The sequence below is a fragment of the Sander vitreus genome, chromosome 3, assembly GCF_031162955.1.
Source record: "Sander vitreus isolate 19-12246 chromosome 3, sanVit1, whole genome shotgun sequence".
Taxonomy (NCBI): Eukaryota; Metazoa; Chordata; class Actinopteri; order Perciformes; family Percidae; genus Sander; species Sander vitreus.
The window spans coordinates 36,047,938-36,075,358 of NC_135857.1; the positions used below are offsets into that span (position 1 = coordinate 36,047,938).

At 43.2% G+C, this 27,421-nt stretch overlaps 1 protein-coding gene across 4 annotated transcripts in view; it reads right to left on the bottom strand.

The window, feature by feature from the left end:
• col4a4 (collagen, type IV, alpha 4) overlaps nucleotides 1-27,421 on the bottom strand; it is an 83,782-nt gene that overhangs the window by 18,031 nt on the left and 38,330 nt on the right. For all 4 annotated transcript variants that reach the window (XM_078247224.1, XM_078247225.1, XM_078247227.1 and 1 more), the window contains exons 19-38: nucleotides 26,100-26,204; nucleotides 24,733-24,888; nucleotides 21,145-21,234; nucleotides 20,112-20,272; nucleotides 19,261-19,333; nucleotides 19,015-19,121; nucleotides 16,970-17,153; nucleotides 16,730-16,798; nucleotides 15,805-15,912; nucleotides 14,600-14,668; nucleotides 12,631-12,780; nucleotides 10,539-10,700; nucleotides 8,598-8,765; nucleotides 6,326-6,469; nucleotides 5,351-5,458; nucleotides 3,369-3,547; nucleotides 2,544-2,607; nucleotides 1,720-1,794; nucleotides 1,434-1,541; nucleotides 43-150 (exon numbers count right to left, since the gene is read on the bottom strand). In XM_078247224.1, the coding sequence (XP_078103350.1) occupies nucleotides 43-150; nucleotides 1,434-1,541; nucleotides 1,720-1,794; nucleotides 2,544-2,607; nucleotides 3,369-3,547; nucleotides 5,351-5,458; nucleotides 6,326-6,469; nucleotides 8,598-8,765; nucleotides 10,539-10,700; nucleotides 12,631-12,780; nucleotides 14,600-14,668; nucleotides 15,805-15,912; nucleotides 16,730-16,798; nucleotides 16,970-17,153; nucleotides 19,015-19,121; nucleotides 19,261-19,333; nucleotides 20,112-20,272; nucleotides 21,145-21,234; nucleotides 24,733-24,888; nucleotides 26,100-26,204 (2,388 nt within the window). The remainder of the gene's footprint in view (nucleotides 1-42; nucleotides 151-1,433; nucleotides 1,542-1,719; nucleotides 1,795-2,543; nucleotides 2,608-3,368; nucleotides 3,548-5,350; nucleotides 5,459-6,325; nucleotides 6,470-8,597; nucleotides 8,766-10,538; nucleotides 10,701-12,630; nucleotides 12,781-14,599; nucleotides 14,669-15,804; nucleotides 15,913-16,729; nucleotides 16,799-16,969; nucleotides 17,154-19,014; nucleotides 19,122-19,260; nucleotides 19,334-20,111; nucleotides 20,273-21,144; nucleotides 21,235-24,732; nucleotides 24,889-26,099; nucleotides 26,205-27,421) is intronic.

The window sequence follows — 27,421 nt, forward strand, 5'->3', positions numbered from 1 at the left end:
AAGATGGCGGACATGACAGCAGCTCTGGGTTTGAGTTCTGACCTGGCAGTCCGGTGCAGCCCTGCTGTCCTGGAGGGCCATCAGCCCCCGATTTACCAGGAAGACCGGGGAGCCCCCAATGGCCCCGAGGACCAGAGGGGCCAACCACACCTGAAATAAACCAGACAGACAGACAGATGGACAGAGAGATAAAGAGACAGACAGACAGAGGGACAGACAGACAGATGGACAGAGAGATAGGCAGACAGACAGACATACAGACAGAGAGCGGGACAGAGGGACAGACAGACAGAGGGACAGACAGAGAGAGAGACAGACAATGAGACAGGCAGACAGACAGGCAGACAGTCAGACAGAGGGACAGACAGACAGAGGGAAAGGGTTAGGGTCTCAGACTGGATGTTGATGACTTGTAGTCTCTATCTACTCCGTCAGTAGTAACTGTCACCAGCATCATTTTACCTTATAAACCTCAAATCTCAGGGTGAAAGTCTTGGTTAAACTAGTCTGGATCAACGACAGGATAATCGCCGCAACATCGGGTTTTAAATGGGTTGTTTAAAGTAAAAATGTGGAGATATGTTCAACTCTATTTAGCCGTCTATGCAGGACACGAGATTGTCTTCCCGCAGTTTGTGTTTGCCGGTCTGATGTATAAAGAGAACTCGTCTTTTAAACCGCCTCAGTTCGGGCCCTATCTTGCACCCGGCGCAGCACAAGTGTCTTTGCTATTTTGAGATCGTCCAGCGCCCGCATCGTTTAAATAACAAATGCACCTGCGCCCATCTGTGGCCCATGGGCGTGCTGGTCTTACAGGGAGGTGTGTTCAGGTGCATTCTGGGCGTGCTGGTCTTACAGGGAGGTGTGTTCAGGTGCATTCTGGGCGTATTGCTATCTTGAGGCAGGGGGAAGTGATGGCACCATTGACCAACAAAAACCTGGTCTAAAGTCAATAACGCAGCATTTCATTGTTATTTTAACAGAGCATTAGTAAAATGCTCCTAGGCTCGTGCACAGCACGTGCACACTATGCTTGTTACACACACAGGGACGCACAGCAGCACACACACATGCAGAAGATTACAAATACAAATATTACGGTGCAAATCCTCCATCATAACAGCAATGCTCCAAGGTCCAAACGCGCCTGGCTTTTAAAGGGAATGGGAGATGATCTCTGATTGGTTGATTGCATGTTACGCCCAAAACACACCTCTGATTAATGAAGACACTAAGGTCAACCCTTTTGAACCATGCACCTGGTGCACGGACCCTTTTTTCCACCGTCAAACTAGCAAAAGTGGATTCGTACACGCCCTAAACGCACCTGCACCAGGCGCTTCACGCCGTGCGCTCAGATCATTTAAATAGGGCCCTTCATGTTAAATAACGACATCTTGAAGACTCAATGAGGTCCAGGTGAGCGTCTGTACCTGGGTCGCCCAGGTCCCCCTGATCGCCTGGATCTCCTTTGCATCCTCTCTGTCCTGGACTGCCGTTAAAACCAGGTTCTCCAAGATCTCCTCGAGGTCCAAGAGGTCCTGCAGGGAGAAAAAAAACTGATTAATCCAGAAACTCACCTGTTTCACTCACCTCAACTTCTCTGTTAGGAGTCAAATGTAACCAACATAGAGATACAATAGAGTGGTTTTGTTTTACTGGCTGTGTATTCAATCCATCTTTATTGTCTGTTTCAGCGCTTCAGAACCAGATGATCACCTGAGGGCCCGAAGTCTCCAGGAGGGCCCCTGTCTCCAGGTGGACCAGAACAACCAACCGAGTCTCCGTTATCACCTGAGACACAAATAAAAATGTTACAAACCAACCTGCCCAGTTAAAGGGTCATTAACCTGGACCCTATTTTCCCATGTTTTTGTGTCTAAGTGACTAATAGGAACACCAATCTTTGGAATTAAGCAATACCGCTGCAGTTGGCAGTGAAACAAGCTGCAGTTTAACATTAAATCATCAGTCAGCGTCCACTAAAAGTTCTGTTGTTGCCGCTGACAGACTCAGATTATTATTCTAAGTGTCTGACAACATTATGGAAAGGATCCTTACAGAGATAGACCTTTTAGTTAAAGAGTAAGATCCTTTTAGTTTAACAGCCCTGAAATCACCATCACCAAACCCACCAGACTCCATGTAAATAATCAGGACTTTTATCATCGTAAAACACACTTCATTCAAAGTGGACAGAAACTAAATCAAACTACCAAAAGTCCGTCTTGGTTCATCTTTCCACTGTTCCAACAATCACCACTCTGGTTTGGTTGAAATAAACCCTTAATTCACCCATTTACATGTGGAGGTATGCTGGCTCTATACATAAAATATAAAAAAATAGATAAAAGTACTGATTATTTACATGGAGTCTGGTGGAGACAAAATACTTGTTGTCATTTGTTTGAAATGTTTTAAAGGGGTTAGTTGCACAGTTTACACAGTTAAATATCAGTGAAGGAATGAGGACACAATCCTTCATATCTCTTTGTATTTCATGTATGAAAGGGTTAAAGTCTTTGCGGTGGGTTAGGGTTAACCTTTGGGTCCGACACTTCCTTGGCGACCGGGTTCTCCATTCTTCCCCGGACGTCCCAGGTCACCCTGCATCCAAAAACAAACACATCAACAATGCATTTCTGAATATTTACTGTAACATTTAAATATCAAATATCAAAATACTGGCTGATAGCTTGCTTGTCCTGTTGTTAAACATACCGTCAGGTAATATTTACAGATTGCCAACCGTACACATTGTTAATGACAATCTTGCTTGTGTGTGTGTCTGTCTGTGTGTGTGTGTGTGTGTATGTGTGTGTCTGTGCGGGATCTCGCACAGAGCACGGGATCTATTGCCGGAAGAGGCTACCGGTAAAGTAGTGAAGAAGGAGTGCAAAGTAGCCTGGTCCTACCAGACTCTGGTCCATTTGCCTGGTCCTACCAGACTCTGGTACACTAGCCTGGTCCTACCAGACTCTGGTACACTAGCCTGGTCCTACCAGACTCTGGTACACTAGCCTGGTCCTACCAGACTCTGGTACATTAGCCTGGTCCTACCAGACTCTGGTACACTAGCCTGGTCCTACCAGACTCTGGTACATTAGCCTGGTCCTACCAGACTCTGAACTATCCCTTTAACCAATCCTTTCCTCTGGAGCCTCTTTCTTATCTTTCTACACTCACGTCATCTAAGTGAATGGAGCGATTGTTAGAAAATGTATATATCCTTGTCTTTCTCATTAAACCTTAAACATTGTGGACGAACCCTGTTTCTTCTATGTTTTCAAAGAACTTGTTACTGCTTTGTTTAGACTCCACTCACAGATGTCAGCATTATCTCTGATTATAAAGTCTTTCTATCTTACCGGATCTCCGGTCTCCCCTGGGAAGCCGATGAATCCTGGTGGTCCCGTACGCCCAGGTGGTCCTGGAGGCCCCGGTTGGCCGCAGGTCCCAGGGGGTCCTTGGAGTCCTATGATACCTGGGGGTCCATTGGTACCTGGACAGCCCGGCTTACCGGTAGCTCCTAGTGCACCTTTATTTCCTGTAGAGACGGAAAGTGTTTGGTGTTAAAAGACTGACTTTACTGTGTCACAGAGAACTGCACTGCATCATGGGAAATCAACATTCAGCATTACAAACCAGTGTTCAGTTCAGGGGCGATTCTCAAGGGGGTAACATGTAGCTCCTATGGCGCCATTTTGATGCTACCAAGCCATCACCTCCGGTTAGCATCCCATTGACTGCCATTCATTTTGGCGTCACTTTGACAGAGAATACCTTTACATCTGAAGCGTTTAAAGACTCTTTTTGTCCGTTGGTTATTTCTAAAGAAACACAACAATGTATAAAAGGCTCCATTACCTTGTAGCTCACGTTATGGCTCCGTAGCAGACGTTTTTATAACAATAGGCTAACGATTGGGTCATAACCACGAGACTTCCTGTCTCATAGTAGAGGAGTTACCGTATAGTACAGGAGAAGCTCTCAGGCAGTTTGGACTTCCATTAGCTGTTTAAGTGTAATTACTAATGTTAACTATCATTTTAGTGATCAATAATTAGCCTGTGTCTATGTTATCTCCTTACATATACCTACGCTCTCCGTCTCTGCTAGATTGGGAATGATTGAGATTTCTCTTGGCACAGCTACCAGAAGACTTCCAACTTTCAGACAGGTTGCTCACGTCACATCTACGTCTTCAAGCTCAGTTGGAGGCTGCTCAGTAACGCTCAGCCATCACCGGGAAAGAGCTTCTAATATACTTCACTGGTCTCCGTCCAGAGCAACGAGATCTGGTGGTCCAGTTGTTACTATCTATGGCGATTCTAGGATCAGACCTTCAATGAGAATGTGACACGGATATAGTGCATGCAAAGGTGTTACACACACCTCCCAGCTAAATCAGTAATTTCATTGGCCGATAATCTTGACACTATGGCCGGCCGTCTGTGTTTGCTGGCGTTTGTTGGATGGAATTGTTAGAGTTTGATATGTCCAGTCTGGTCTGATGGAGTTAGTAGAGTGTGACATGTCCAGTCTGGTCTGATGGAGTTAGTAGAGTGTGACATGTCCAGTCTGGTCTGGTGGAGTTGGTAGAGTTTGATATGTCCAGTCTGGTCTGGTGGAGTTGGTAGAGTGTGATATGTCCAGTCTGGTCTGGTGGAGTTGTTGGAGTTTGATATGTCCAGTCTGGTCTGGTGGAGTTGGTAGAGCGTGATATGTCCAGTCTGGTCTGGTGGAGTTGGTAGAGTTTGATATGTCCAGTCTGGTCTGGTGGAGTTGTTGGAGTTTGAAATGTCCAGTCTGGTCTGATGGAGTTGTTGGAGTTTGACATGTCACAAAGGCAAAGCAGGATACCCAGGGCTTGGTTTACACCTATCACCATTTCTAGCCACTGGGGGACCATAGGCAGGCTGGGGGAACTCATATTAATGTTAAAAAAAACTCATAAAGTGAAATTGATGCCACATGCCATGGGACCTTTAAACTTCACAACCGTCTCCTGCTCTAACCCTAACCCTCTGACAGATCAGATAGAGACTCACCCAATGGCTGGAGTCTGACACAACCTCCTCTGATTGGCCAACACTACGTTTCTGTTAACCATTTCCTTGATGGGGTTACAGGTGCGTAGCATCGGCGACAGACACAGGATATTAAACTTTAAAAACGGGCCAAATTTGACCCGAGGACAACAGGAGGGTTAAAGATTTAAATTTTCACTGTAAATGCATATCAGTTCCAAATATCAGTTTCAGTAACTACTAATAATCCGTATCGGTCGATCCCTTATAGCCACAGCACATAGCTCCCTGACACTGGTCTATATGGTAACAGCTCTGACCTCGTGGTCCAGGAAATCCGTTGATGCCGAAAGGTCCTTCTGGTCCTCTCTCTCCTTTGATGGGGATGAACTCGGTCTCTCCTGGGGGGCCCAGGGCGCCTTTACAGCCTGCAGAGGCACACATAGTACAATCAGTTTATCTGTGACAACTTGTTTCAGAATCCAAAATGTTTCAGATGTGACATATTTCCCCATTAACAGGGTTTCTGCAGGTTTCACCAAGTCAAAAGTAAGACTTTTTAAAGACCTTTTTAAGACCATTATGAATGACATTTTAGACCTATTGTATATCGCGACATCATAAAAGGCAGATGTCAGAGTGCTGAAACAATTCCCCTTGACATTATAGGACTGGTGTCTAAAATTAACACAAAAAGTAAGGACATTTGTGTTTGGTAGATTATTTCTCTGTGGTAACAATGCTTTTTGGCAATACATCTTATACTGTTGGAAAGCCTGTTTAGTTCCCTTTCAAATGGTGCCCCATCTGTAAGGAACATGCATTTGTGGGATGAGCAGCAGCGCTGAGTATGTGGGTTGCGCCCATGAAAAATTAGCCAAATCTTCTCTGCCAATGCCAAACAGCTTATTCTGCCATTGACTCGTTTGGTGTTTGGTGGATTGGATGATTGAAGTTTGAAGAAACAAGACATATTGGCAATTTAACAATTTATTCATTTCACAAACAGTAGCCTCAGTAGCATTGCTGTGGGATGGCATCCTATTCTTCAACCAGCATTTGTCGCAAGTCAGCCAACGTGGTTGTGTTGGTCACTCTGGCACCAACAGCACGCCAAGGCTGATCCCACAAGTGTTCAATGGGGTTGAGGTCAGGACTGCTGGTTGAAGAATGGGATGCCATCTCACAGCAGTGTGTGACCAGGCTGGTGACCAGCATGAGGAGGAGGTGCCAGGCTGTTGTGGCTGTGTATGTTTCTTCCACACACTACGTTTGTGAAATGATTTTAGGTTTACCTTTCTCTCCTTTAGGGCCCTCACATCCTGGATTCCCGTCTCGCCCGTTAACTCCTCTCTCCCCCTTCCTCCCAAGGGCTCCAAGTGTCCCGATCCGTCCAGGGACCCCCGGCCCTCCGTCCTGGCCCCGGGGGCCCATCAGACCTGAAAGGTACAATATGTAACATTTCTGCATTAAAATGTCAAAAAAATTAGCATACCTATGTTATATATTTTTATGAGTTGGGTTCGTACACTATCCCAAATGTTTCCACCAAATTTCACACCCAGAGAAATCTGTTATTTTATTTTTTGACACGGGACATTTCCTTTAGTCGCCTGTCAGTGGCGTCATATAACCTTTCACCCTCTAGTTACTCGTAACTTCCGTCAAAACACGGCACCCAGATGCGACGTACGTCACAGAAGGAAATACTCATAACCGTAATACTGCTTTTTTTTGCCACACAGCATCATTTTGTGATTGATTACATGCCACTTTGCATCACAATAATACAGCAGAGACCTTATTTATTGATATACTTCAATATCGATCCAGTTTAACGGTACAACAATGTGCTGGTTAACAAGAAGCTAACGTTAATGCTAAAGCTTGGTGGATAACATTATGAGGTTACAACATCGTTCAACACGCTCATAAAGTTATTGTGAGTATGATTGTTTTGACCACGGTTAACAGCACTGGGCTAACCCACGAATAAGTTCACTAGTAACGTTAACGTTAGCCTATACATAGACGACTTATGTAATGCTAATTTAGCCAGCTAGCTAGCACTCCCCAGTCTGTCTGCCTCACTCCCCCGGCGCAGAGAGACTTCAGTCGGGATGAGAGCTGACAACATTCCCGGGACATATAGCTAGCTAGTTACCATTAGCCCCCAGTCAGCTAGCAGCCAGCCACTACCATTACAGCAATCCGTGTCCGGCCAGCACTTAACTCCAGTGCCGGGTGCTTACGACGCTAATGGCAGTTTAATGAAGCGTCGGGAAACAGTCCAGCTGCCATCCATAACATTAGCTACGTCTCCGTTAGCGCTAAGGTGTTCGTGCCGAAAATCTCCCTGCTGAGTTTCTCCCCCCTTTGCGTTTAGCTGTCTTTACAGTTAGCTAAATTAACCAGACAAAAGGTGGGTTAAGCACCAAAACGAATAGTTAAAGTGGCCATATTATGCTCATTTTCAGGTTCATAATTGTATTTAGAGGTTGTACCAGAATAGATTTACATGGTTTAATTTTCAAAAAACACCATATTTTTGTTGTACTGCTCATTGCTGCAGATCCTCTTTTCACCCTGTGTTCAGGTCTCTGTTTTAGCTACAGAGTGAGACCTCTCACTGCTGGAACATCTTTGTTGGCAGTCGCACATGCTCAGGAGCTAGGTAAGGACTACATGCTCGGTAGCTAGGTAAGGACTACATGCTCAGTAGCTAGGTAAGGACTACATGCTCAGTAGCTAGGTAAGGACTACATGCTCAGTAGCTAGGTAAGGACTACACGCTCAGTAGCTAGGTAAGGACTACATGCTCACTCGCTAGGTAAGGACTACATGAGCTAGCTAGCTGTTTCTACAACTTCAGTAGTACAAGACAGGATTAGCTGGGAGACTTCTTCTAAACGAGGGAACACTTCCAACTTTGTGTGGAATACCTGCAGAACAGGGACATGGAAGTAGTTCTATACAATTTATTTTGTAGATTAGGGTGAATTTGTGTGTGTTGTAGCAGTGTTTTGCCATTGAGAAGGCGCTAGCATGCTATCGCTGGCATGCTACGGTTAGCCCCCTCGTCCCTTACACACACACACACACACACACACACACACACACACACACACACACACACACACACACACACACACACACACACACACACACACACACAGCAGTATGTCCTGTATGTCCCTTACCAGCTAACGTATTTCAAGATGGAGCATGAATATGGAGCGTCTACCCCAGTTCATGTGAACGCAAATGTAAAATTTCAAGCCAAAAGGAATACTTGGAATTGATGGTGGTGGAAAACGGACAACACAGATTTTGATAATGAACAAATAAACATGTTACACCCTGGGACTTTAAATATAAAAACTACAACTCCCATAATTCCACGCCCAACATCATCAAAAGTCCGTGTTTACCATCCATTGTTTTGGTTGAGAGACCCCTAGCGGGAAAAAGTTACGTATTGTACGTTGAAATAGACGGTAAGTATGTCCGTTAACCTGTGTCGTCAGGAAACATTTAAACACAGGTGTGCAGGTGGGATGAGCTCACCTTTCTGACCATCGAACCCCGGCACTCCTGAGTCTCCACTGGGGCCAGAGGGGCCCTGGGGACCAGGGTAACCTGGCAAACCTGTAGAGCCCGGTTTCCCTTTAACGCCTTGAGGGCCAAAACCTGGAGGACCGTCCTCCCCAACCAGACCTTTCTCCCCCGCACAACCTAAAGAGAAACATGATGACACCACAGAAAGTAAAAGGGTTAAGGCAAAGGTACTTGACTGTCACATCCACATACATGTAGCGGAATTAATTCTCTGCATTTAAAGCGTAACTCTCACCTAGGGCTGGGCGATATGGAGAAAATCAAATATCACAATATCGATACTGCAACGATATTGTAGTGTTGACTATTGGTGCTTTCACTAAATATTTACTCAATGAGAATTTAGATAAATAATCATCAGTAATGTGAATATATCAGTCCCTCCAGAAAAACGTAATTATGCGATCTCATAACTCAATGCATAATCAGCCAAAGTCTGCATATGTTTCCGTGCAAAGTATGCGGGGCTTGCATGATGTCTTAATCCTCGCATTTTCGTTGCAAAAAAGTCCCAAATATCTTAGCAGAAAGTTGAAAAATGTTGCGTTTACTTCACACAAGAGCAGCCGTTTTCCCCTGTTGCCATGGGAATGTTATGAAGTGACGTAAATACGCGACGTGAACGTTTTTAATTTTTGTTTTATATCAGAAAAAATGGGACGTAGAAATAAGCGCTGAAAATGTGTAGAAGAAACATTTTACAATTTAAAACAATGCAAAAACAAACTGAAAATAAGTTGTAAAACAAATAATCCGTGCATTTATATGGAACTAAGCTTTAGGAGCTTTCCATCTTTACTCTCCTCCCTCGACTATTTCTGACTGGCTCGATAGACGGAGACCGGAAGAACAACAGCTACGGTGAGTTGTTAAAACCTTTTTTAGTAAAGAAAGGTTTCATCCTAAATATGCTTTTAAAAGAAAGTTTGACTCGGGTACATTTACAAAAAGACCCTAGGTTGCATTTTGGTGAGAGTTACGCTTTAAGGGAGCAGTGGGCAGTGACGGGGACCAACTCCAGATCTGAGCAAGTGCCTTGCTCAAGGGCACTGACTGGAGAACCTAGTACATGTTTTTTGATGGTGGGGGAAACCGGAGCACCCGGAAACATGGGGAGAACATACAAACTCCACACAGAAAGGCCTGGAAAGACCTGGATTCAAACAATTGGGCCACCATGCTGCATGTGTAATGTAATGTAAGTAAAGTACAGTCAGAGACGGTTTAGAAAAGAGTACCTTCCTGTCTCTGTGTCCCGTGGGTTCAATAACTTTCCTCTGGCTACAGCTAGGGTGAAGAAGTCAGAAAGTTAGCTGTTTGCTAACATGTTAGCATCAACTTCTTCATAAAACGTGTTAGATGTCGCATTTACAGCTTCTTCCGCTTGTTTTTGAGCATAAATTAAACTAAACTGTACATGTGTAAAGTCAGAAAAGCAGGGTTTTTTAGGTAATGTTTGAAGGCACTCACCTGTTCTTGTTGTTGGTAAGGTATAATGATGTTTTTGGGTGTTTATAAACTTTGAATGACATATCAGCATGTAAACTAAAACTTTAAAGGATCCAGAACAGAACCCTGAGGAACCCCACAAGTAGTTAAAAGGTACTGTAGGTAGGATTGGGAAGATCCAGCTCATCATTGTTGTACGGACAGATGTGCCCCCACTGCTAAAAAAAATCCTAAAGGGTGTATCGTTTCATACCATTGGCGCAGTAAGAGTAAAATGTGCTATATTTAGAATTAGAGAATCTTTGGTACGGTAAAGTAAAGTGAGGTAAAATAATGTAAAGTCAAGTTCGGTGGGCATTTTTAGGAGCCAGAGTTTACCTTCCACACACACACACACACACACACACACACACACACACACACACAGGTGCCAGAGTTTACCTGGGGATCCTATGGGTCCCTGAGGGCCTATATGGCCCATGGAACCAGGATTTCCTGCATCACAGAAGTCAGGTGCGGGCCCCTGGGGGCCGGGTGGTCCCGGGACCCCATCCTGTCCTCTCTGCCCCTTTGGTCCGGGGTCCCCAGCCAGACCCAGGAGTCCTGGACAAACAGGAAACAATTCTGAATATATACTGTAATTTCTCATTTGACCAGTGTTGTAATGTAACAAAGTACAAATACTTCGAAGTAACATTTTCATATATCTGTACTTTACTTTGTTATTTATATTTCTGGAAACTTTTACTTTTACTCCACTACATTTCTTAAATAACATGTATACTATTCCTACACTACATTTACTTAATTAAATACTTTTCTACAATACATTGTCTCCTAAACATCTTCGTTACTCAATACTTGCAAGAAATGTTTTCGTACGTTGGTGTAAAAGATCGTTCTCACAAAAGAATGAACATTTTGTTTCTATTCATCTGATCTCAAATGTGTTCTGATCTATTAATGTGAAGTTGTCCAACAGATTTATCTTTAATTTAATCAGCCCTTTAAAATGTTGCAACATTAACTGTCCTGTCGTCCTCGGGTCTAATTTGACCCATTTTCAAAAAAGTTTCTATATCAGAAATTTGGGTTTCTTTTAACCAAATTGTCAAAAAAAAACAAAAAAACGTGGATGGTTCCCTACAACGCTCTTCACAAGTAAAATAAATGATCAGTTCACTACTTTCATTGAATTTGTATGTTTTATAGTAATTTTATAGCATGTAAAGAAACATTTGATGAAAGAACGTTGAAAAACGTGGGAAAAAATGTCAAAAAAGCAGAAAAAAGTTACAAAAACATAGAAAAAAGTTACAAAAATCTTGGAAAAAAGTGACAAAAAAGTTGGGGAAAGCTTAAAAGAATGTCCACATGACTATCTTTAAGAAAGGTTTAAGGAAAAAAACACCAAAAACATTGAAGGTGCACCAAATAAGTCACAAAAAACACTTTTTCAATAGACGTGGCGCGTATTTTATAGCATTTGAAAAAAGAAAAACGATAAACGAAAGTTGAAAAAAGTGACAAAAATGTCAAAAAAAGATTCAAAAACATGGGGGAAAAAAACGTCTAAAAGCGCAGAAGAAATCAACAAAAACTTGGGAAATAGTGACAAAAAAATTGGAAAAAAGTGACAAAAATGTTGGGAAATACTTCAGAAACATCAGGAAACGTGACAAAAGTGTCGAAAAAGATGACCAAAACGTTGAAAATTTTTTTTTTTTAAATTTTGACCCAGAAAAACAGAAAGTTTCCTGATCAACGGGAAGACAACACAAGAGTTATTCAGACCTTTACAATTCGCTAATAGTAGAACTGTACATTTTGTTATGTGAAATATAAAGTTAACCAGCTCAACTTTTCAACCTCTTTTTACAGTTCGGTACGACACTTAAATAACTTTGTATCGCTCCAAAAGTCACAAGCACAGACACATTGAGTATGTCTACATGCCCACGAATATTCCACTATTATTGTTTTATTATTGAATTTGACACAGGTCATGTCAACAGCATATTATAGTTGGATATTCATAATAAGGCCTTTTTCCGAATATATTATTTTCAGATTAAATGTGATATTCTGGTATTAATCGGGTTTTAGAGGCATTCTTTGGACATGTATACAGGCAGTGGTGTAATCTAATGTATTGTAGTGGGTTTACTGTACTGTATATATTGGCCTATATATTTGGGCCAGAATCTGCCATTGGGGGAGAAGGGGCATATCATAGTGGGGGGTCTGGCTGTCCGTCCCCAGGGAAGTTATGAGTGTCAACAACTTCATTTTCTGCATTTGGAAACACTTTAATGCACCAATTTACGGTGGAAGTACATTTATTTAGCCAAATGCTTAGAAAAAGAACACAGATGACAATTGAAAATATAATGTAAAGTATGTTGTTGTTGTTACATTCGGCTGCTGTTATTCTAATGCAAAAATCATGGTTTTTTTTTAGCACTAAAACCAGCACAGAACAGTTGTTCTCGACTATAAACAGGTGGTGAACTGATGATCATGAGTACTCCACCTGGTAGTCCATCGCTACCGGGTTGGCCGGGGACTCCTTTTGGTCCCTGAGAGCCCGGTCTCCCCGGGAAGCCGATGGGTCCTGAGGGCCCGACATTAGAGTCTCCTGCTAGGCCTCTGAGTCCAGGAGAGCCGGGGAGCCCCGGAGAGCCTGGTATACACACAGAACATACTGTTAACACAGCTGATACTGACTGGCTTTTTGTTATTTATCCAAACCATCTGAATCACCATCTGTACAGTCCAGTCCAGACCAAAGATTATTGCCGAGACCTGTTAAAACTTGCAACTACTTGCAATGCTGCGCAAAAAGCTGCCAGTTTACACCAACGAGACTAGTGTATCATCTGCATAGAAACAACTCTGTACTACGGTTCTAACTTCAGACTATTTTGTAGCTGATATAATTTGTAGCGTCTTAAAATATGTATTAGGATAGTGAGATACTTGCTGCTGAGCGGAGTTCGTGTGGTGGAAGAAGTTAAGCAAAAAACAAGACTTTCACTAGGAAACAGGTCTCCATGTCCTGAAGAAGTTAAGGAGAAAACACAAGACTTTCACCCAGGAAACAGGTGTTCATGTCCTGAAGAAGTTAAGGAGAAAACACAAGACTTTCACCCAGGAAACAGGTGTTCATGTCCTGAAGTTAAGGAGAAAACACAAGACTTTCACCAGGAAACAGGTGTTCATGTCCTGAAGAAGTTAAGGAGAAAACACAAGACTTTTACCCAGGAAACAGGTGTTCATGTCCTGAAAAAGTTAAGGAGAAAACACAAGACTTTCACCCAGGAAACAGGTGTTCATGTCCTGAAGAAGTTAAGGAGAAAACACAAGACTTTCACCCAGGAAACAGGTGTTCATGTCCTGAAGTTAAGGAGAAAACACAAGACTTTCACCAGGAAACAGGTGTTCATGTCCTGAAGAAGTTAAGGAGAAAACACAAGACCTTTACCCAGGAAACAGGTGTTCATGTCCTGAAAAAGTTAAGGAGAAAACACAAGACTTTCACCCAGGAAACATGTGTTCATGTCCCGGGAGTACTACTTTAGAGGACCAGTGTTTTAACCCAAACTCCAATATTTTTTCTATTTTGTGTCGGCTACACTCAACTGTAACGGCCTCTGAAAGGACTGTCACCTCACGGTGCTCTGTACCCGGCTCACAGTCACTTATTCTCAGCTAAATTTAACTGTAAAGATGGCATGTGACAGGCGGTCTCTGTAATTTTGTAGGATATCATAAGAATTGTTGTGAGTAAGTTTTCATACGAACCCATTCATGAGAATGCGTTGTTCCCTAAAGGATCTCGCTGGTGTTGTTTCCATTATAGTACGATTGTTATGTTCAAATCTGCCCAAACAAGTCTCACCAACAGAAAAACAAATGATTAATCTGGACTGAACAACACAGGTTAGAAAAACACTTACACAATACACATTTTCACGTTCAAAGTGGTTCAGAGAAACAAGTCACAATGGACTTTTGAATAATAACATAATACAATATATAATATAATAACAAACATAACATGTTTCTGAAATCATTTTAAGCGAGAAATAGGCCATGCAGCTGCTGAATCTGTCTGTTTTTTTGATCGTCACGTTTGTGCCGCTCGTCATTTCCGGTAAGTGTTTTAACATAAGTGCGCTGATTCGCTAGTCAAGGGCTAGCACTCCACCAATCAGATTGGTCATTGAGTCCGACTGCCCACTGGCCGATTCAACAAGTCAAATCAGCCAAAATGAAGGCCGACGGCTCCTCCGACTGACGACGGCACGGAACACACCGAACAGACTCGAGTCACCGACCTCTCCAGACTGTCAGACGGCCGATAATCAGGTTGGTGTGTCAGCGCCTTCAAACTACTGATCTTACAGGACTGGTTTAAAGAACAGTGTTTGATTCATAAAGCAATTCAACATACATGACAATGTGAGTCATATCACACATAGACAAACAGGTGACTGTACCTGCATCTCCACCGTAACTGAAGCCTTCAGGTCCTTCGTCTCCGGTATCTCCAACGTAACCTGGAGGTCCTGCAGGAGAAAGAGACGATGTGTGTAATAGAGCAGGGGTCCTCAACGTTTTTTAAGCCAGGACCCCTTAACTGAAAGAGAGACAGAGCAGGGACCCCCTACTACATATATTCTATAAAATGAAGTTGCATATCAAACTGGGCCTACAGTAACATGTAGGGTGGCCTAAATATCTATACACACCTTTTTTTGCATAGACTACTAAGCTATTAAAATAGCCTAATATTGTTGGCATGATTCTATAAATCATGTTTTAATGTTAAACATACATGTGGCGAGTGAATCCTTAGAATGAACTGTATCTGTGGATGGCCTTAGTGACTACCTTACCTATAGGCCAGTAAGCCTATCATTATATTTTCTAATAATATGTTAGATTCATGTTCATGTCAAGACTCATTTTTGAAAATACTTTAAAAAAAATTAACAATAATTTGGAGGCCCCCCTGCATTGACTCTGAGGACCCCCTAGGGGTCCCGGACCCCTTGTTGAAGATCCCTGTAACAGAGGATTGATACCCAACCCGAACCCGACGGGACCCGACAGATATTTAGAAATGATGTTCAGGTTCGGGTCGGGCTCGGTCACATCAGCGCGATAAGGCATTGAACATTTTAAATTTAAAACAGCTTATTATGTAGGTAGCCAATGGGCCTGTTTCTCTTCATGCAAAGGTTCGTTTTTGTGATTAAAATAAATTTAAAATATTACCCTAACATCCGTCTATATCTATATATATTTATGGCTATATGATTGGACCTCTTGTGCGCACATGTGTTAACAGGCGCTTGTTGCCCCGTGTGAGCTGATGCGCTCATCTGTTGACATTTCCGAATGCATTCCTACAGTTGCTTAATAAAAGCTTTCCACATAAACAAACGTACGTGTGGCATTAGTATGAGAAAAAAAATGAGATTTTAACTGTCTCGGGCTCGGACATAAATATGTTAATGCCTGTCGAGCTCGGTCCGGGTTCGGTTACTGCTCTGTCGGTCGTGGGCCGGGCTCAGACAGAAAAATGCGGCCCGATCCGCACTCTAGTGTGTAAAGATCACAGGTGTAGATTTGGTAACGATAATGTAAAGGACAGGTGTGATGGGTTAGTGATGGGTTAGGTCCAGGTGTGCTCCGGTACCTTGTCTTCCAGGCGGTCCAAGAAGTCCAGACTGTCCTTTGTCTCCTTTGGTTCCATCAGGTCCAGGTATGCCACGAAAACCTGGAGGACCTGGGAGTCCCGTGAAGCCTGGAAAGACAGACAGGAGGTCAGACTATAAACTAGTGGTAAAATAGTAGACGTAGCTTGCCTGGATGCCAGCCAAACTTAGCCCCGCCCACAACATTTGAGGTCGGGAAGTTCGGTCTGGACTTGATCCGTCGAACCAGAGCTGTTCGGACCAATCAAATTGTCAGGGCGGGCTTTATACGATGATAGATGGATGATGGAGCATCATTTACTAAATGAACATCATTCTGTGTTGCAGAACACTTAAAACTAGTGATTGAGACCATAAACTCATTATGAAAATGTTTACTAAGGTAATAAATCAAGTGAGAAGTGGGTCACTTTCTCATAGACTTCTCTCCTCTAGTCAGGCCAATCACGTCGTGTATAGAGTCGGTGTGCGGGGCTTAACATAATGACGGCAGAGTTGCGACAGTTCTGCGTGAATTCCCTGCTACTTGAAAACAAAGAAGATGGCTGCTGCTGCTGGAGAACAGCGGTCTTTGGAATCGGCTTTGGCCGCGACTCTGGAAGACTTGGAGTTCAGCTTTTCTTTGAGGAAAGAACAAAGAACGGCACTGAAGTCATTCTTAAAAAAGGAAGATGGGTTCGGAGTTTAAAGTGTCCTCTATCAACTAGCGTTGCTCTGATTGGTTGTAGCACTATCCTATTGCGTGCAGAGGGAATCTGAAAGACAACCGTTTATCCCGCCCCTCAGATTGAGCCCTGCCAATGGGGAGTTCCCAGACCCAACATCTGGATGTGGGGCTGGCTTGTCAGGCTAGCCGTTTGGGTCAGACAGGTAAGGAGACAAACAGATGTTCTAGATTATGTTTACCAGCATTTCCAGTGTCTCCTTTCTCTCCAGGGGGGCCAGGGTTTCTGGGTACGCAGGGCAGACTGTCACCTGCAAGAAGAGGAGGGGTCAAACAGGAAAAGGAGGGGTCAAATTAGAAGTGGGAAGGGTTGGGGGAAGAATCATGGAGTTTTGGGACAGGTAATCAAAACGTGTTGCTGGAGTTGTTCTGCAGATTTTACACAATCTTAATTTAAAGTTGACTTCTGAAATTGACTTCACCTCTAACCCCCTTCGGCCCTGGGGTACCAAAGAGTCCTGGAGGTCCCGGGTCCCCAGGGTCCCCATGCTGTCCTACTGCTCCAGGTATACCTCGCCCCGGGAGACCTGAAGGTCCCGAAAACCCCTTCGGCCCTGAGAGTCCTGGGGGGCCTCTATCTCCAGGAAAACTGGGGAAACTTTCACCCTGAAAAAAAAACAGAGAAGTGATTGAAAGACGTTGTACATTTTACGCGCCGGATGTCCCTCTCCTTCCTCTCTGTGCGAGAGAAACAAACTTTGAGCTAGCAAGCTACATGCTGAAAACGTTTATAAGAACATTTTGGATGGTGCAACAAGGCATATGTACAAATAATATGTTTAGGGCATTTCCTCTCTAACTGGGACGTTTTGGGACTAGTGTTAATTTTCGTCAGACGAGACGAGACTAAATATGTTCGTCAACGACCTTTTTTTATATGACTAAGACGAGACAATGACGAGACTGCACCAACGTCCAAAAACGCTAACTAAGACTAAATTAACATGCATTATTGTTGACGAAAAAAGACGAGACTAAAATGTTTTGCAAAAAGATAAAAACTAAGAAAAAAATCTCTCTTCATTTTCGTCTACAATGGTCTCTTTTTTCTTCATGAGACAGAATATTCAGCTGTTACGCCTTCAAAATATTCTGAATGAGTTCATGCTGTTGCTGCCGGCCTGTGGCTGCAACACGAAACTACGTGGAGCAAAAACACAACACCCATAGACAGTAGCAAACACCAGACATTTCTGTCAGAGCGCCGAGCACCGAGCACCTGGCAACTAGCGCCGAGCAACGAGCGCCGAGCAACGAGCGCCGACGACATGCTAGGTAGAAGGAAGAGGCTCGATATTTGGTCGCATATTACGTACAATGATATTGACAAAAAGTCAGAATGTGTCATTATAACTGATGGGAAGCACTGTGGACAAAAAAATATCGGGGAAAAATCCACCAACCTTAAGCGACAACCCAAACTTTCAGGTAAGTTAAATTAACGTCTCATAAGCTAATGCTGATTTTAGGCATCTACGCTGTAAATCAACCAGTTAGCTATGGTGTTGTGGCACATTCATTATGCAGGTTATATTTTACAGCCATTATACCATTATATAAGATATATTGAGTTTTCTTTTGACTAAAACTAGACTAAAATGACGAGACTTTTGGCTGACTAAAACGTGACTAACAAAAAAATATATGTGAATGACTAAATATGACTAAAACTAACAAGGACTAAGACTAAATTAAAAATAGGTGACAAAATTAACACTATTTGGGAATGATTGGTGGGATTGCTGTGGACGAAGTACACACGGAGATACACTGGTAAGAGCCAATGAGGTTTGACCATGTATCAGCTGATTTAAATAGCTCACGTTACTGTACTGTGTCAACAGTTAACTTCATTTAATATTGGATGTGGCGTTTTCTTTTGCGGGGTGCAAATGTTCCACCAAAACAAGTTCCTTCCTGAGACTATTTAGCAGAGCCACCGTCACTGCGTCCGGAGCTTAGCGCCGCCCAAGACCACTGGGATTGGTTTAAAGAAATGCAAACAAACCCAGAGGGTTTCTCTGTCTGTCTTTATTTTCCTTATTGTTCTGAGGGTTTTCAAAGTCTGACTCTGTGAGATCAACCGGAGTCTGACTGACCTGGCGGTATGGCTGCACGATATTAGGAAAATATCAAATTGCGATTATTTTGACTGATATTGCGATTGTGATATGATTCACGATGTTGGAGGGAATGATCATTTTTGTAACATTATTCTCATTTTCATTGAAAAAAATGATTGAAGTGTGATTTTTTTTGCGAAGATCTGTACCAAACAAAGATGTTTTCTTTAGTCTGTAGAAAGGATTTGTAGGCCGGGACGTCTCTGCAGCACCACAATACTTCATTTAAGAATGGTTTGACACATATTTTGCCTTTAACAAATATTGAGCCCCCCTGCGATTTGGATATTGCACTAGTCCATATTGCGATTTCGATAAAATTACGATTAATTGTGAAGCCCTACCTCGGGGCCAGGGTTTCCAGGGGCCCCTGGGGGCCCATCGAATCCTCTTCTCCCTGAGAATCCTGGTCTGCCTTCAGGGCCTTGTCGGCCCCTGTTTCCTTTCTCACCTGGAGACAAAAGTCCAAACAGAACCATTGATAAACTGACATTACATCATGGCTGAAGTCACATTCATTTCCATTTCCTCATGGAGTTCAGGAGAGATGAGACAGGTGAGTAAGGTAAGTATTTAATGGCCGAACTCACCTTTAAAATCCACCACGGTGAAATATCCCTTTTGACCTTTAAACCCTTTGATACCTGGAAATCCACCCAGACCCTGCAAACAAAACAAAGAAATGGATGATCCGATATCCATTGATACAATCCAAAGATGGATCTTTTAAGAGGCTTTGTTTTTAAGTTAGAGTAAAGATATAAGTATCATATGAAACTAGACTAGGGCTGCACGATATGAGGAAAATATGCCATATGCGATAACGTTGTTGAATATCACGATAAGGATATTATTTGCGATATATAAACAGATATTAAAGTGTTCTCAGTTCTGACTTTCTGTTGCTTTTAGTATTCTAAAATACAAGGCAAGTCAGCTTTATTTGTGTAGCACATTTCAGCAACAGGGCAACTGGAAGTAGAACCCGACCGATAAAGGATTTTTAAGGCCGATATCGATACAAATATTTGGTGATTTAAAAATCCAATATTCCGATATATCGGCCGATATATATATTTAGTAAAAAAAATCCAGAAATGCGTAACAAACATAAACAGATTTCCCTAACATTAGTTATTTGTAGTTATTTATGAGTCCTCACTAAAATAATATGATAACGCAGTTTAAAAATACACTTGTTTGTTTTACAACATTAGTCTAGGGGAGTCTGCTCTGTATTTTCTACTGCACATGAGGCGTGATCAACGGGCATAGCTCAAATGACTCTGTACGCAGAATAAAAAACAATTCAGGAAATCAGAAGTGATACTGAGCCCTTATCAATCAATCAATCAATCAATCAAATAAACAAACAAACAAACAAATCAAACCACCAACAGTTCATATGGCTGCTGGCTGCTGACCCCTGAGCCCGACTCACCTGTTGTCCCCGCACTCCTGTGTCTCCAATTGAACCTGCGTCTCCTCTCTGCCCTGGTGGCCCAGGGACTCCAGAAAACCCCGGAGAGCCCGGGTAACCCACAGGCCCGGGGGCACCCTTCAGTTCAACACTAGGGCCACAAGCGCAGCCGCCAGAACTGCCTGAAATACAGAGATAGATTTCAAAACAGGGATAGAAATGTTCCTCAGGGAACCTAGCCTGGTCCTACCAGACTCTGGTCCATTAGCCTGGTCCTACCAAACTCTGGTCCACTAGCCTGGTCCTACCTGACTCTGGTCCATTAGCCTGGTCCTACCAGACTCTGGTCCATTAGCCTTTGCATTTGTCAAGAGAGTCTGGCCACTCTCCACTGACAAGTGTTAACTTCCTTGAAGGCGGGTACTCTGTTGAAGTTTAAAACTATTGGATCTTCCCAGAGCCACTCTGGATCTGCCATAACCAATCACTAACGTTTGGTCGTGACGTATGTCATGCGCATTTGCAACAAGAGGGGAGACCGACAACTATCGGCTTATATTTAGCATTAGCATCGCTAGCGTTAGCCTTAGCCAACTCCTTCACCACTAACGGAGCGAGCTGGAAAATCAAACTTTTCCCGAACCCCGTGGGGAGGAGGCCACAACATCATGGCCACCAACACAACTCAGCAAAGATTGTTCTGGCTCGGCTTTAACTTCTGGATATTAGGCAGTGTTGTCACAACGGACCGAATGGCTTCGCTCACGTCTTTCTAGCACACTTCCTCAACGTCATCGTTCTCAGCCACTCCCTCGGTTCGCTGATTGGACCGCCAAATATTTGACCAGAGAAAACCAAAGAATATACAGCGAACCCAGACGGAGTACTGAAGGGAAATGAAAATTGAGCGGAAGTACGTAGGAGGGCGGAGCCAGGCTACTGGGAACCATCCTGGGGCAACTGTTTCTGCATCTGTTTGTCAAACTGAAACCAACAACCTATAAACAATCAATCAACCAATCTAGATGTCAATGAATCATGTCCAGACTCTGACCTTTTAACCCTTGGAAGCCCCGGGCCCCCGGGGGCCCCGGTTCACCTGGATTTCCAGACACTCCTGGGGCGCCAGGAAGACAGTAAGTACCTGAAGAGAAAAACAAAAAGTCAGCAGGAGGACAAAATGAAATGATATGTATTGATTCTTAATCATGGACTGTACTCATATAGCTGTTTCTGCAATATGAGCCATCACTGGACAATATTCTGCACTATGCATATTTAGCATCTCACAAAAGTGAGTACACCCCTCACATTTTAGTAAATATTTTATTATATCTTTTAATGGGACAACACTGAAGAAATTACACTTTGCTACAATGTAAAGTATTAAGTGTACAGCTTGTATAACATAGAGGCAGGCAGACTTTTATTTTGAAAGGCCAGTTATTTCATGGATCCAGGATACTATGATCCTGATACAGTTCCTTTGGTCCCCCCATCATCACATACCCTTCACCATACCCCCACATCATCACATACCGTGATGATGTGGGGGTATGGTGATGGGTATGTGATGATGTGGGGGTATGGTGAAGGGTATGTGATGATGTGGGGGTATGGTGAAGGGTATGTGATGATGTGGGGGTATGGTGAAGGGTATGTGATGATGTGGGGGTATGGTGAAGGGTATGTGATGATGTGGGGGTATGGTGAAGGGTATGTGATGATGTGGGGGTATGGTGAAGGGTATGTGATGATGTGGGGGTATGGTGAAGGGTATGTGATGATGTGGGGGTATGGTGAAGGGTATGTGATGATGTGGGGGTATGGTGAAGGGTATGTGATGATGTGGGGGTATGGTGAAGGGTATGTGATGATGTGGGGGTATGGTGAAGGGTATGTGATGATGTGGGGCTATTTTAATTCCAAAGGTAAAAGATGAAATATTTACTAAAATGTGAGGGGTGTACTCACTTTCGTGAGATACTGTGTATTTATCACTCCTTGTTCCATCCAACTGTGCAATATGTCATTTCTATTCATCTGTATATCTGGGTATATATACTGTCTGTTTATGTAAAGGTTTATTGTGTGAATATGTTGGTTTTATTAGTATTATTATTATAACTAATTCAATTTTTTTCTATTTCTTATACTTCTTATCCCCGGCTGAGCTGGGGAGAATGATGCAGCTGAACCAGTTTTCTATGGTTGCAATGATGCTTTACACTCAAGAGGGAAAGTTGCCGATTTTCAACCCTTCTGAAGCGAGTCATCCAGCAGAGATTTATTTGTGGGCAAACACAGAAAATCAGGTACTGGTGCGATTCATCTGCATGTACGACAGAACAGAAAATCTGCAGACTTTGCTTTAAGTTACCAGCTACTGCTAAAGATGTTTTTAGGCGAGGACATGTTCAAGTTAACTTTGCTGGAGTGAAAACACACACTGAGAGGGTCAACGTTTAAGATGAAAATATGGACAACAGCCAAAAACAAGTAGAGGCCTATTTTAAAGGTCCCATGGCATATATATGAGTTCCCCCAGCCTGCCTATGGTCCCCCAGTGGCTAGAAATGGTGATAGGTGTAAACCGAGTCCTGGGTATCCTGCTCTGCCTTTGAGAAAATGAAAGCTCAGATGGGCCGATCTGGAATCGTCCCTTTATGATGTCATAAGGGGAAAGGTTACCTCCCCTTTCTCTGCTTTGCCCACCCAGAGAATTTGGCCCACCCATGAGAAAGAGAGAGAGACATCATGGGTTGCAAACAAGCGAAGCATGGCAGTTGGTCAAGGCCACACCCCCCCTCTCTCCTCCTCAATAGCATTTAAAGCTACAGACACAGAAATGGCCCATCCTAAGGAAAGCTCATTGTGGGACTGGCTCTAGTGGCTGTAATTCTGCACCAAGGCTGAATTTAGGGAAAGAGACTTCAGATACAGTATTAGGGGACCACTAAGGTCTATATAAAAGAGACTTCAGATACAGTATTAGGGGACCACTAAGGTCTATATAAAAGAGACTTCAGATACAGTATTAGGGGACCACTAAGGTCTATATAAAAGAGACTTCAGATACAGTATTAGGGGACCACTAAGGTCTATATAAAAGAGACTTCAGATACAGTATTAGGGGACCACTAAGGTCTATATAAAAGAGACTTCAGATACAGTATTAGGGGACCACTAAGGCCTATATAAAAAGAGACTTCAGATACAGTATTAGGGGGGACCACTAAGGTCTATATAAAAGAGACTTCAGATACAGTATTAGGGGACCACTAAGGTCTATATAAAAGAGACTTCAGATACAGTATTAGGGGACCACTAAGGCCTATATAAAAGAGACTTCAGATACAGTATTAGGGGACCACTAAGGTCTATATAATAAATAATAATAAAATAAATGGGAGCATCATTTACTAAATGATCATCATGCTGTGTTGAAGAAGACTTGAAACCAGTGATTGAGACCATCAACTCATTATGAAAATGTTTAGTGAGGTAATAAATCAAGTGAGAAGTAGGCTCATTTTCTCATAGACTTTTATAGAAACAGACTTATTTTTGGAGCCAGTGGAGTCTCCCCCTGCTGGAAGTTACAGAGAATGCAGCTTTAAGAAGGTTCTGCGTAGAGCTGGGCAATATATCGATATTATATCGATATCTTGATATGAGACTAGATATCGTCTTAGATTTCGTATTATCGTGATATGACATAAGTGTTGCCTTTTCCTGCTTTTTAAGGCTGCATTACAGTAAAGTGATGTACTTTTCTGAACTTACCAGACTGTTCTAGCTGTTCTATTATTTGCCTTTTCCCCACTCAGACATTATGTCCACATGACTGATGATTATTTATCTAAAATCTAAGTGTGAAGATATTTTGTTAAAGCACCAATTGTCAACCCTAGAATATTGCCGCAATATCGATATCGAGGTATTTGGTCAAGAATATCATGATATCTGATTTTCTCCCTATCGGCCAGCCCTACTTCAGCGTTGGCTTCACTTTTCAGACCTGAAAGCTTTGTCTGTTATTTTTACAGGCTATGTTGTTAACATCCAACAGTAAAATAACTTTACTGAACAGTCCCTCTAGAAAAGCTGATTATGTGATCTCATAATTCAATGCACAATCAGCCAAAGTCGGCATATTTATGCGGGGGGGGGGGCATTTCATCAAATACGCCGTACTTTCGCCGCATAAATTGCCAATTTCCGCGCAAAATATGCGGGGCTTACATGATGTTATAATCCCCGCATTTTCGTTGCAAAAAAGTCCCAAATATCTTAGCAGAAAGATGAAAAATGTTGCGTTTACTTCACACGAGCAGCCGTTTTCCCCTGTTGCCATGGGAACGTTATGAAATGACGTAATTACGCGATGTGAACGTCATCTAAAAGCTGCAAACCCCGCGATGAAACCACGATGAAACCGCTGTTTTTGCAAGTTCCCGCAATTTCTTTGTATAAAATTGCATAAATATCCCGCATATTCCATCGCAGTTTTTAAGAAAACGTGACGCATAATCAGGGATTTTAGCCCAAAACAATCACAAAAAAAATCTCCGCATTTTTCTGGAAGGACTGACTAAACCAGACTGTAGATGAGGTTGGTAGAAAACGTCTTCTCCGGTACCTGGACTCCCCTGTTCCCCTTTCAGTCCTCTGGGTCCGGGGTGTCCTGGTTTTCCAGGTTCTCCAGGTTTTGGATTGCCTGTATACACCTGACCTGGATCTCCTTTGTCCCCTCTGGATCCTGGAACTCCGCTCTGACCCACAACACCTGGCGGGCCTGAAGAGGAGCACACCTTTAATATGAGTAGGGCTGGGTATCCATCAAAAACCTCTAATGACCCACACCAGATACTTTTTTCGATACCAATTTTATAAAATCCATTATAACAAAAAGAAATTACAACATTACACATTACAAATCTTTTTATTTATTTTTCAGCTCCTACTACGTGAGTCCGTCTATGTGTAACTTAAGTTTTTCCTGCGTGTCTCTACGACCTGTAACGTTAAATAGCCAATCACAGACCAGTGTTTCCGCTATGTTGGTTTTGCCATGGCGGCCCGCCACGGCAAATTTCTGCCGCCACGGAATCAGAAATAGGGCTGTACTAAAGGCCGTCAATCAGCAGTGATCGTTAGAGTGCATGTCGGAGAATAGCATGAACACAATATCGATATTATATTGATTTTGTGATAAAAAGGGAGAGAAAGAATAAAGAGACCGTCACTGTCCGGAGGATAACTAGCCAGTTGAGATTGTGTGTGCATCCTTGAGAACTGTAAGTCGTATAACTTATGTTGTCAGTTCATTTAAGCCTGTTATTGTATCAGTCTATAGTTCTTGCAAATATAAATGAGGTTAACTGGTGATTTTCGTTGTTTGTATTCTTCACCTGCTAGCTAAATTGCACGTGGCTGTCGATTCGATTGCTGAACGCCCCTTGCTCACGTTTGTATTTTAGGTGCATTATTTACATGCTGAAGTAATTACACTGCATTAAGATAATGTAATTAAGGAACAGGCTGCAGGGGGACCATCTAGCAGCATGTATGCTACTCAGCATCAATGGGCCACCTCTTTCTGAATTCCCCTATAACCGAGCCTTGGGAGTTATTTTTCCAAAAGCCAAGAAATATTAAATGCGCACAGCAAAGCTGCCAACTTTGCCACTGAGGCAAAGATGCAATTTGTTTCATTATGAATGGTTTCATTCTATACTTTGGGTTCTTGTTCGGACAGACCTGCCCCCACTGCTAAAGAAAACCTAAAGGAAACACTGCAGACATTATTAGATCTTGGTAGAAGCATCCTGCGTGGTTATTGGCCCACTGACGCTGATGAGATTGACTCCTTAAGGTATTTAAATTTGCTATTGAATGTCGAGGCATTTCTAGATACTCGATACTAAGCAGGGAATTCGTTCGGTGCCTAAAAAGAATTGAATTTGGCATCCATCCCTAAATATGAGTGAAACTGTAGGTACTGACCAGGTATGGATCTGCCGGGGGCTCCTTGGGGTCCATGCATTCCCATCATCCCCATGTCTCCTGGAGGGCCCATCGGCCCGGGGGCCCCGGGGTCTCCAACGTCACCTGGAAAACCGGAAGCAGTTAGCTGACAACAGACCGTTGAGACGGGCTTTACACCAATCACAACCGTTGAGGAGGGCTTTACACCAATCACAACCATTGAGGAGGGCTCTACACCAATCACAACCGTTGAGACGGGCTCTACACCAATCACAACCGTTGAGGAGGGCTCTACACCAATCACAACCGTTGAGGCAAGCTTTACACCAATCACAACCGTTGAGGCGGGCTCTACACCAATCACAACCGTTGAGGCAAGCTTTACACCAATCACAACCGTTGAGGAGGGCTTTACACCAATCACAACCATTGAGGAGGGCTCTACACCAATCACAACCATTGAGGAGGGCTCTACACCAATCACAACCGTTGAGGCGGGCTCTACACCAATCACAACCGTTGAGGCGGGCTCTACACCAATCACAACCGTTGAGGCGGGCTCTACACCAATCACAACCGTTGAGGCGGGCTCTACACCAATCCCAACCGTTGAGGAGGGCTCTACACCAATCACAACCGTGAGGAGGGCTCTACACCAATCACAACCGTTGAGGCGGGCTCTACACCAATCACAACCGTTGAGGCGGGCTCTACACCAATCACAACCGTTGAGGCGGGCTCTACACCAATCCCAACCGTTGAGGAGGGCTCTACACGATGACGATAGCACAGCGACGTTGAAGCAGATTGTGTACATAACTCGTCCGGAACAGCACTCGTTCGAATCATCTGTGGCGTCTGTTTTAAGCGATTTCAACGTTTCCTTTTTGTTGAAAACCAAGCAAAGAACGACACTCGAAGCCTTCATATCTAAAAAAGATGTTGTAGCGGTCTTGCCGACTGGATTCGGCCAATTTCTCGCTGGTTGAGATGGTTTTCCGTCGCTCTTCATACGTCATCTGACAGGGTACATCGATCACGTTATTGGACATAACACATTATGGATATATGGACATCAATGAACCTGGCTGCACCGGCTTGGCTGTCCTTCCTCCTGATTGGCTGACATGCTTCTGTCTCGATAGTGTCTTGCTTCGGTAGCTCGACACAGTTATTTTGGTCATATTCTTAATTTCAGGGGCTAATTATCCACTTTACATTTAAACCTAACGTTACACTAGTTCACTCAAAATAAATCACTCCTGCACACTTTGCACTCTTCATTGCACTACTGCCTCAACCTGTCTTTATTGTTTCTGTTTATAGTGTGTATATATTGT